The sequence below is a fragment of the Cryptotermes secundus genome, unplaced genomic scaffold (genome assembly GCF_002891405.2).
Source record: "Cryptotermes secundus unplaced genomic scaffold, Csec_1.0 scaffold534, whole genome shotgun sequence".
In the NCBI taxonomy this organism is placed as follows: domain Eukaryota; kingdom Metazoa; phylum Arthropoda; class Insecta; order Blattodea; family Kalotermitidae; genus Cryptotermes; species Cryptotermes secundus.
Genome location: NW_019739956.1, coordinates 752927 through 764238, shown reverse-complemented (window position 1 = coordinate 764238; position 11312 = coordinate 752927). Strand labels below are relative to the sequence as shown.

The 11312-nt window shown below is 41.8% G+C and overlaps 1 protein-coding gene across 1 annotated transcript; it reads left to right on the top strand.

Moving 5' to 3' along the window:
* The first annotated feature begins 203 nt into the window (after window positions 1–203).
* LOC117282930 lies at window positions 204–4698 on the top strand. Its single transcript, XM_033754549.1, has 4 exons — window positions 204–320; window positions 1170–1384; window positions 3347–3454; window positions 4572–4698. The coding sequence occupies exons 1-4, from the start codon at window positions 204–206 to the stop codon at window positions 4696–4698; spliced, it is 567 nt and encodes a 188-aa protein (XP_033610440.1).
* Window positions 4699–11312: the final 6614 nt, after the last annotated feature.

Below are 11312 nucleotides of genomic sequence, written 5' to 3'. Positions count from 1 at the left end.
CCAAATACGAGTATATCTAGTTAAACCTCTGAACAATGCATATTACATGAGCAGGCATATATTTCTTCGGGCTTTTCGAACACACATTTCATACTTTCATTGCAGGAGGCAACTAAAATTTTAATATATCTTCTCTGCTTTACAGAAGTTCATCCCTCACAAACTGTGAACCTGTTGACATGAAACAATACGTTATTTTCATGATGATAATAATATATCTGAATCAACTGTGTAGCTGCGAGGTGAAATCTGCTAAAAACCAAAAGGTACTGTCCAGGAAGAAGAGATACCTGTCTTTCCCAGAAGGAAGTTCTGCTGTGGTAAGTGGTTTATTTGGCCACATATTAGCGTCTCAGCCTGACATAGTAACGTAATAATCAATGCAGCGAGAAAATGTCTTACTGACTAAACCTTCATTTGGCCGCGCCATAGCTCAAGCGGTTGGTCGTTGACGTCCCACCGCGGAGGCCCGGGTTCGATCCCTGGTCTGGTCAAGTGGGATTTATGGTGGACAAAGTGGCGCTGGGGCGTGTTTTCTCCGAGTACTTCGGTTTCCCCTGCCAATCTTCATTCCACCAAATTCTCCATCATCATAATCACCCAGGGCAGGTACAATAGGCCAAGCAGTGGCCGCCGTGCCGAGTGGACCCAGTTGGACTCCACCCTCCACTAGCAAATTTATATATGCTGCCATTCAAGTAGCCACATGGTATTCTTCGATGCATTATTCTCACAGACCGTGAATACTTGAAACCACATACGAGGTACTAACTTTATCGCTGGACATATCCTGACGCTTCTTGCATATCCGCGAAACATTTCTGGAAACCATACACTGAAATATCCTTTCAGAAATGTGAGCATAAGTTTTAATTAATTTCAGTTTCTATATTAGACCTTCTTCGATGGAATTTCTACTTTTGTAAAGCCTAAATTATTTCGATTTGGAAAAGACATAATGAAAACTGTCAAACCTTTACGCTTAATATTCGACAAAACATGCCTCAACATGCTTCACACACACACACAAAACTGAAGTGGGCAGGGGCAAAGTTAGGATGTAAAATCTACGTGCTCACATTTGCCCGGCCTCAACACTTGGTCCATTTCATCCAGACCTCTGTCTGCATGTTCCATATGGTAACAAGTCTCTTTATTGATTGCCGCAGTTAAATCTCTCGTTTGCGAACTCGTACATCTGGGACTACAGCCCTTTACCACGTCCATCCTGGAACAGCCTGTGTGAGGCAGACATTGGGTTCAAGCTCCCTAACAACTCTCGAGTGTTTTACGGGTCCAGGACCAGAAGAAACCAGAGGAGCTACCGCCTGCACAGGAGCGAGCGGCTGGAGCTCTTCCGCAACGTTGAGTGCCTGCTAGACCTGTAAGTAGCAGCTGAGGTGCGGGGTGCGTGGTGCAGGTTGAGGATTGCAGGTTGCGAGTTGCTGGTTTCGGGTTGCGTGTTGCGGGTTGTGGGTTGCTGGTTGCGAGTTACGGGTTGCGAGTTGCGGGTTGCGGGTAGAGGATTGTGGGTTGAGGGCTGCGAGATACGGGATGCGGGTTGTGGGCTACGGGTTGCGGGTTGCGGGTTTCGTGTTGCGTGTTGAGGGTTTCTGGTTGCAAGTTGCGGGCTACGGGTTGCGGGTTGCGGCCTACGGGTTGCGGGTTGCTGGTTGCGAGTTACGGGTTGCTGGTTGCGAGTTACGTGTTGCTAGTTGCGGGTTGCGGGTTGCGGGTTGCGGGTTGCGGGTTGCGGGTTGCGGGTTGCGGGTTGCTGGTTGCGAGTTACGGGTTGCTAGTTGCGGGTTGCGGGTTGCGGGTTGCGGGTTTCGGGTTTCGGGTTGCATGTTGCGGGTTGCGGGTTGCAGTCTACGGGTTGCGGATTGCGGGTTGCTGGTTGCGAGTTGCGGGTTGCGGGTTGCGAGTTGCAGGTTGAGGGCTGCTTGATGCGGATTCAGGGTTGCGGGTTGCGTGTTGCGCGGTCCAAATTGCGAGATGAATCCTTCAGTGCACTTCATTGTACCTTTCTTCATTCACACAACAATGACGGCTTCTACAGAAAACTGGAAACAAGTGGGAGAATAAAGGATTCCGGCTCAACCCTACACAGCATTGCGCTACTTATCTCTTTCCTTGCTTTCCATGGATTAAGCTTAAGCCTGTAACAACTGTAAGTACGAGTATGTCGCTTCATGGCCTTCACGTACCTTATATTATTTTGTTATGTACTGAAAAGGAGTCTGGATAGCTCAGTCGGTATACCGACGGGCTACAAGCTGGACAGCAGGGGTTAGATTCTAGGGGTTGATAACATTTTTCCATTCTCCACAGTGTCCAGACTAGCTCTGGGCACACAGTCTCCAATCCAATGGATTTCGTGGGCTCTTTCCCCTAAGGTAAAGAACCCGGGGTTTGAAGCAGACCACTCACCTCCATCTAGCCCCAAGGTCAAGAATGTTGGGTCTGTACCTCCACTCCTCCTGTATCTCCATGGCATAGTGCTTAATTAATTAAGCACAGGAACAATTTTACCCTTCTACTGAAGAGAGATTATTCGAATATCTGCTTTTGTCACGGTTAAACATGTTTGTCTAGTTGCCTTTATTACACGTGGCTAGTAGATCCACATTCATTCGCTTTATGTCTTATCTTATACTCGTATATCCATCGACGAGTTTAAAATATTCATTCGAGCATTCGCCCCCAAGGAAAGCAAAGGGTATCTTTTGAGTTAATCTTATTATTATATTAATAGTCCACAATGAAAGTTGATACGTATAAGCCAGTGACCTCCAAACAGAAGTGAAAATTAGTATAAAGGTTTGCGTAGACATTTAATGAATTCTTAAATAGTCCTGGCTTCAATTAAATCACATGGCTGTGAGAGAATTCACTTGGTATGAACTGAGAACAAAGGGGGACAGATCCTTGTTACCCTTGTTACTTTCGCAAAATCGACCATCTCACCTGAGTAGTATAGCTCATAAGAGGCTGAAAATTGCTCAGTTGTTCAAAAATTCCACGTCTATTACAGAGCCCTAAGTCCACCGCGATGTTCACAAGAGCTCATCACTAGGCGCAACGCAAATTAAGATGAATCAGGTTCACGCTCTTCCCATCCTGTTTAGCTAAAGTTCACATTAACTCGATCATTCTATTTGTCTTTATGATTCTTAGTTACGTCTTCTTTCACACTTTTCCATAGAACTGCATAGTCTGGGATGTACGAACACTCGTTTTCCGTCCAAGCACCGCTTCACGCCGTCTGTGTCCGCATGTAAACTGAAGGGGGCTTCCCTTTACATACTCGTACGCAACTGTTTCAATAGATTGTTTTTTTTGTTAGGTTTGGCGTTGAAGGTCGTCCATGCTTAATCAGGACGCTTTGCGAAGCCAAAAGGGTTCTAAAACCTGGGCGGTCACTTGTAGAAGATATCCTACACACCGTGTTCACGTAAGTAAGATTTGAGGTTTTCACGACGCTGACTGTGAAGAAAGCAGTCTTCTGGGATGTGGCACGGTGTAGATGTGGTGTTAACCACGTTTCGGAGGAACGTATTGCCTCCATCTTCAGGGTAGAAGACAAGAAGAAATCAGCGAGCGAACCAACGTGAGCAGGTGCAACAGAGTCTGTTGCCACGGCGACACGTCCCAGAAGACGGCTTTCTTAAAAATTATACCCAATTTGAAAGTCCTTCGGGTATCTCAGGACTAAGGACAAAATTATCCTAAACTAATTATATATTGAAGATTCCTCTTCGGAATTTCCTAATTATATGGTAAAAAGATTTCTTGCTGTTATGAAGTCCAAATCTTTGCCTCTGTCTTCACATTGTTTCAGAAGTAGACTCTGATATTGTCACGTGACCTGCTAAACCGACAAGTACTTAATGAGTTCCGGGTTAGGTGAATCGATTTATTGAATGTTCATCAGGCGGAACTACAATTAATTGTAACACAATCTTACTGTATTCTCCATATGGAGGGACTGATCTGCATTCATCTTCAAAGTTGAATCACCAACCTATAAATCTCAACACACAACCAGTAATATAAAAGGAGAGGCAATATTACGCACTTAAGCGTAAAGACGGAAGCAGCATGTTCCTCCGAAACGTCGGCATTCAGCGCAAGACCACAATGACACAGACCAGGAGACAATGCGAACAGACACCACAGTCAAATATTAAATCTCGTGTAGGAGTTAGTGTTGACCGCCTCTGTGGTCTAGTGATCAGTGTTGCTGGCTACAGATCTAGAGGTCCTGGTTCGATTCCCGGCTCTACCAGGTATTTTCTGAGAAGTGGTGGTTCTGGAACAAAGTCCGCTTAGCCTCGTGGTGATAATTGAGGAGCTATTTCAAGGAAATAGCGGCTCCGGTATAGAAAACCGAAATTAAGGGCCGTGGGGATTCGTTGCTTTGACCACGCAACACCCTCTATCCGCAAAATTTGGCACTAACTTCGCCGACAAGCGGCGGGCGCTCGGTCGGTACAGTTCGCTTGCGGACTAAAATCATCGAGTTTTTTTATGGGTTAGTGATATTTATATTCTGCTATTTTATTTTTCAGAATCCCAAGTGGACAAGGAGATGAATTCGAAGCGGAGGGATACAATGGGCCCAGAAGTGAAATGTTCTGCAAGTCATTTGAAAAGCGCTGTCCATTTTCCTTGCTGGAATACTTGCTTTATGATTAAATCAGCACGAATCTTGCTATTCGTATCACAAACAGCCGATAATGACAAAGTTACAGGGTTAATATAAATTATACATTTCAAATATTATTCTAATTGTGGCAGACGGAACATGTAATCTATGTAGTCGGATATGGACCAGCGACGGAAACATTGTGCGCAGGTCTACATAAGTAATTTAGTCTTAACTCTCGCATTGTACATAATCATAATGTAATGTGGTAGATTAAAAGAGAATATTACAATAATTTACTTTTATTATATTGTGACATATTGAGCTATGGATGACGCTCCTCCCCCCCCCCCCCCCCGCCGNTTTGGAGTGTAGTATTTGTGATACTGCAGATAGCAGTAATTGTGGATCTGTAATTTGGGTGATTGTAAGTGCGAATGTGAAATAAAATTCGCCATACCAAATACGGCGTGAAGTTATTTGTCGCGTTATACACCCAAGACACGTGACAATATAATTCCTTACGGTCGAATTGTGTTTGGATTATTAACTAATGTAACCCATAGAGGTGAATGCTTCTTGAAAACCTAATTGTTGTTCAGCTATTTAAAAAATTTCCAACTATTTATTGAAATCTCCATTACAGTGATCACAACAGTCGGCCACTTGTCTCTATCCGTAGCCAGATTAATCTAGTTTATATCTCCAAATTATTTATTTAAGTTGAACTAATATTATCCATCCATTTACGCCTAGTTTTTAAAATCGCTCATATTCCCTTACAGTTTGCTACCCAAGTACGGTAAGTTTTTATTTTCTCTCAAACATGTGCTACACGTCATACCAATCCCATTCACCTCGACTTGATCATCATAATATCTGGCCAGGAGTACAAATTCTGAAGCTCCTCATTACGTAACTGTCTCCATTATTCTGTATCTCCTTCTTTCTTACGTCAAAGTACTGTCTTCAGCACTCAGTTCTGACACATCTTGAGCCTGTGTTCCTTCACTAATACAAGAGTAAGTGGTTCACAACCGTACAAAACTACAGAAAAATTACAGGTTCTTCAAATAGTATATTAATCGGTATATTTCTAGATAGCAGAGGCGAAGACAAAAGGTTCGGAATTGAAAGGTGGCAAGTATTCCCTGATTTTAATCTGCCCTTAGTAACTTCATGAAAGCTATTTTGATGTGTTAATGTCGTTTTTCCATATTTGAAATCTGCAGGATTTTCAAAGAATCTATTATCGATTTTATATTATGATGGCCCATGATTTGATGATGAAGTAGGAGATATACTTGCTTTCCTGTGCTTTAACTTCCAGACCTAAGTCCATACCAGTGTTCAACAAAAGATTTGTGTATTTACCTTCTGCTCAGTAAATTAACATTAGAACAAGCCGGAAAGTAATGTGTTCCACTTAATTTTAATCTCTTATGGGTTGCTTGGACCGGTCACGGTAGCCGAGCGGTCTAAGGCATGTACTGTCTTCTTTCGTTTAGAAACCGGGATCGTGAGTTCGAATCCCACTCAGGGCATGGATGTTTAGTTTGTGTGTGTGCCTTTTTCTGTGTTTGTGTACAGGTAGAGGCCTTGCGACGAGCTGATCACCCGCCCAAGAAGTCCTACCGAATGTGTAAGATCTAGTAAACTGAAGTGAACGGAGTTCATGGAGGTAGGCCTAGGCCCACTGGGGCTGTAGTGCCAAGGAAAAAAAGGGTTGCATGGTCCTTCTTAGTGACCAAGCAAAAGCTGAAGTTTGATGGCAATGAACAGTAAGACATTATGAATGGGGAAGATACAATATCAGACAAATGTTTGTTCACATGTTTCACTTCAGTATATATTCATTACTCTTCACTCACATACTCCACTTCCTCACCCAATGTAACTCGTTTATTAGCTCCCTCTCTCTGCATGTTTCGGCTGTATACGGCCATTATCAAGTGTCTATTTGCCGAAACTGTTTCACTGTGTAGTACGTGCAACTTCGCCACTCAAACAAAAAATAAACTCTGTGGTTTTAGTCCGCAAGCGAACTATACCGACCGAGCGACCGTCGCTTGTCTGCGAAGTTTAGTGCCAAATTTAGCGGATAGAGGGTGTCACGTGGTCAGGGCATCGAATCCCCACGGCCGTTAATTTCGGTTTTCTAGACCGGAGCCGCTGTTTCCTTGAAATAGCTCCTAAGTTATCATCACGAGGCTGAGTGGAACACGTTCCAGATTCACTACTTCTCAGAAAAAAAATCTGATAGCTCCGGGAATCGAACCCGGGCCTCTGGATCTGTAGCCAGGAACTGTAACCACTGCAACTTTGCCTATCATTTGTGAATATGATATCTCACACTTAAAATAAATGTATCCTAATAAAAATCACTAATATGTATTAATAATACAAACAACTGGCCGCCTGTCACCTCTCACACCCTCGAGTCCACCCGCTTGTCTGAAATGTTTCTTCTGCGCACTCAAGGTTACTCTTGGCCTTGGTCGAAGTTACGTGACACTTGCTTTAACATTCTAGAAGGCTTTCAAAAATGTAACTAAATTAATATGATACAGTCTCTTAGTGGTTAGGATGAAGTTTTGTGTATAGCGAATATTGAAATGTATTTTTATTTTAAAGACAGGAAGCTCTGAGCTCATTAATAGTCACGGCAAGCAGCAATTCTTCTGATCACTTGTTATCACTTGACTACACGCTCTCCGCTCTGCTATACCCAGGTCTGCTGTATTTGCAGTTATATAGTAGATCAAATATGGATCCCAAGACATGGCCTACAGCTTCGTATACGTCTTGACCAGTCAGTCCTCTAGTATAATTAAGATCCGGGAATAGAACCACTACAAATCAGAAATTGAAAAAAAGCTTGGATACAAATTAATAAAATTTCTAAGGAGCGTAATGCCTCACGGCCCACCACACATATTCTATGACTGCTCTGAGGAAAACTCTAGGATCTCCAGTGTAAATAACTTACTTTAAAATGCATTAATCTTTACTTTCAATGTTTCATGTAGGCACACAAATATATCGAGTCGAGAGGAACTGATATGTTCTGGGAACTTGTACAGGAACAACTGTGTACATATTAGTAGTGAATTTTTTTGGCTACGTATGAAATAACTGCGCAAATGTCAAATGCCACTTTAATTCCAGGAATAAGAAGAGAAAACTTGTGTTTTTTTCTCCCTTATTTCTATAACTGACAATTTCTTCTAATAAACATACAGAAGGCTGATTACTTACTTACTTACTTACTTACTCATTGAGCTAGGCCGCGCTATAGCTCAAGAGGTTAGTCGCTGGATTTCCATCGGGGTTCGACCTCGGGTCTGGTCAAGGGAGATTTGTGGTGGACAAAGTGGAACTGGAGCAGGTTTCCTCCGAGTACTTCGATTTCCCCTCCAAATCTTCATTCCACCAATTGCTCCACAATCACCCTCACCTATCATCTGGGGCTGGTACAATAGGCCAGAAGTGGCCTCAGTACAAGGGTCTTAGCCCCACCCTACTAGAAATAAAAAAAAATACGCATGGAGGTAAGACTTTCTGGAGGAGCCGCCAATTCTACAGCCACTCAAGAATTTCCTAGCATTTTCTGGAAACCGAAGGTTCATTAACATGTTCACAAGATCCCTACACTGGTCTCTAATCCTGAGCCACATTGATCCAGCCCATACCATCTCATCCTATCTCTGTAAGATCCATTTTAATATTGTCTACCCACCTACGTCTTGGTCTTCCCAGTGTTCTCTTTCCTTCCGGATTTACCACCAATATATATGCATTCCTCGTCTCCCGCATTCGTGCTACATGCACTCCGCGCCTCATACTCCTTGACTTGATCATTCTAATTATATTGGAGAAGAGTACAAGTTATGAAGCTCCTCATTGTGCAGTTTTCTCCAACCTCCAGCCACTTCATCTCTCTTCGGTCCAAATATTCTCCTCAACATCCTGTTCTCAAATATCCTCAGTCTATATTCCTACCTTAATGTTACAGACCAAGTTTCACACCCATAGAGAACCACAGGCAAAATTTTAATTCTCTTTATTCTAATTTTTATATTTTAGACAGCAGACGGGAAGAGCAAAGGTTCTGGACTGAACGGTAGCAAATATTACCCGAGTTCAATCTCCTCTANATACCATCTCATCCTATCTCTGTAAGATCCATTTTAATATTGTCTACCCACCTACGTCTTGGTCTTCCCAGTGTTCTCTTTCCTTCCGGATTTACCACCAATATATATGCATTCCTCGTCTCCCGCATTCGTGCTACATGCACTCCCCACCTCATCCTCCTTGACTTGATCATTCTAATTATATTTGGAGAAGAGTACAAGTTATGAAGCTCCTCATTGTGCAGTTTTCTCCAACCTCCAGCCACTTCATCTCTCTTCGGTCCAAATATTCTCCTCAACATCCTGTTCTCAAATATCCTCAGTCTATATTCCTACCTTAATGTTACAGACCAAGTTTCACACCCATAGAGAACCACAGGCAAAATTTTAATTCTCTTTATTCTAATTTTTATATTTTAGACAGCAGACGGGAAGAGCAAAGGTTCTGGACTGAACGGTAGCAAATATTACCCGAGTTCAATCTCCTCTAAATTTCCTTCTGAATCAGGTTTCGATCTGTTATCGTTGTTCCCAAATATCTGAATTTTCAAAACATCTGTTTCCTATGTAAGTTTTGAGGTTTTCACGACGATGACAGTGAAGAAAGTTGTCTTCTGGGTTTAGGCACCGTGTATTCTTCGTTTTGGCCGACGTTTCGGAGGAACGTAGCGCCTCCATCTTCAGAGCAGTTGAATAGCTGCGGAGAGCAGCAGCTCTCCTTCAAAGAAGAATATTGGACAAAATTTTATATGAAGTTGATAGCAGTGATATTCCCCGATAATTACTACTGTAAGTTTTATCACCCTTCTTGTGAACTGGTATAATAATAGACTCCTTCCATTGATCAGGCAATTTTTTCTTATGCCAANCGGTAGCAAATATTACCCGAGTTCAATCTCCTCTAAATTTCCTTCTGAATCAGGTTTCGATCTGTTATCGTTGTTCCCAAATATCTGAATTTTCAAAACATCTGTTTCCTATGTAAGTTTTGAGGTTTTCACGACGATGACAGTGAAGAAAGGGTTTAGGCACCGTGTAGTATTCGTTTTGGCCGACGTTTCGGAGGAACGTAGCGCCTCCATCTTCAGAGCAGTTGAATAGCTGCGGAGAGCAGCAGCTCTCCTTCAAAGAAGAATATTGGACAAAATTTTATATGAAGTTGATAGCAGTGATATTCCCCGATAATTACTACTGTAAGTTTTATCACCCTTCTTGTGAACTGGTATAATAATAGACTCCTTCCATTGATCAGGCAATTTTTTCTTATGCCAAATAGAAGTAATTAGATTTTGGACCTTAGAACGTAATATTTCGCCTCCTGCTTGAATAAGTTCTGTTGGAATTTGATCACTACCTGGTGATTTATACCCTTTCAATTTTGCAAGAGCACTTTCAACTTCAAAACGGCTAGGATCAGGTATTAACGGCTCATCTGTATCGCTTTCTGCCTGCATAACATAACTGACCCTATGTACATTCAATAACTTAAGAGTAGTTCCTGCACCTATTCAAAACGTTGTGGGTATCTGCAAGCAGATCACCATTCTCATCCTTCACTAAGTTACTGCTAGGCTGGTAACACCTCTTAAAGTCATTTATTCCTCTATACAAGTCTCTAATGTTCTTTTTCTTACTGTTCATTGCAAGCTCATAAATTTTGTCTTTCAGATATTCCCTCTTTTTTTTCCTGAAATGCCTGCTGATTTCACGTCTTATATTGTTTAGATTATACCCATTTAACTCGCTTGGATCGTGTAACCATTGCAATTTGGTCTGCTTTCTTTGATCTAATAATTTTGAGCTTCCTTTATCGAACCATAGCTTATGTTTCTTCTGTTCATAATTACCTAGACTCTCTTTGGCTGACATTTTTGTATTCTCTCTAATAGTTTCCCAAACTTTATTAACATCCACCTCAGTTTCCAAGTTTTCCAAAGCCGCGAACCTATTTGAGATTTCAACACAATACTGCCCTTCACCCTCTACATTATTTAATTTCTTGAGATTGAACATCTCCATATGAAATCTGTGAGTTGTTTATTTACTCACTGCCAGTCTTTCCCTAACCTTTGCCACCACCAGGTAGTGGTCAGTATCACAGTCTGCTGCCATGAATGATCGGACATCGGGTATACTTGAGTGCCGTCTCCTATTTATCAAAATATGGTCTATTTGATTGTGTATCTTCCCATCAGGAGATGTCCAAGTAAATTTATGGATGTAACGATGTGGGAACATTGAGGCTGATTAAGTTTTCTAATACATAATTAAGTGAAGCATTTTATTGTTTCGTTGTTTCTGTGATAGAATTATCAACATAGATTTTACAGCTGTGTGCACACTAGAAGATTTTATTCTAATTACAAATTACGCATCACAATAAGATTAATTCAGGTATCTTTAAGGGCAATAACTACTACCTAACATAGATATATGTTTATTGTAATTGAAAGAGTACCAATTAATATTGTAATCACGAAATTATTGTCAGCGATCCAATAAAGTAGTGAAGTAGAATACGTACTGCG

Coding starts and splice junctions, on each gene's coding strand:
- LOC117282930 (XM_033754549.1), top strand. CDS start 204: ATGATAATAATATATCTGAATCAACTGTGTAGCTGCGAGGTGAAATCT. Junction 1,385..3,346: donor GTTGAGTGCCTGCTAGACCT/GTAAGTAGCAGC, acceptor TTTTTTTGTTAG/GTTTGGCGTTGAAGGTCGTC. Junction 3,455..4,571: donor ATCCTACACACCGTGTTCAC/GTAAGTAAGATT, acceptor TTTATTTTTCAG/AATCCCAAGTGGACAAGGAG.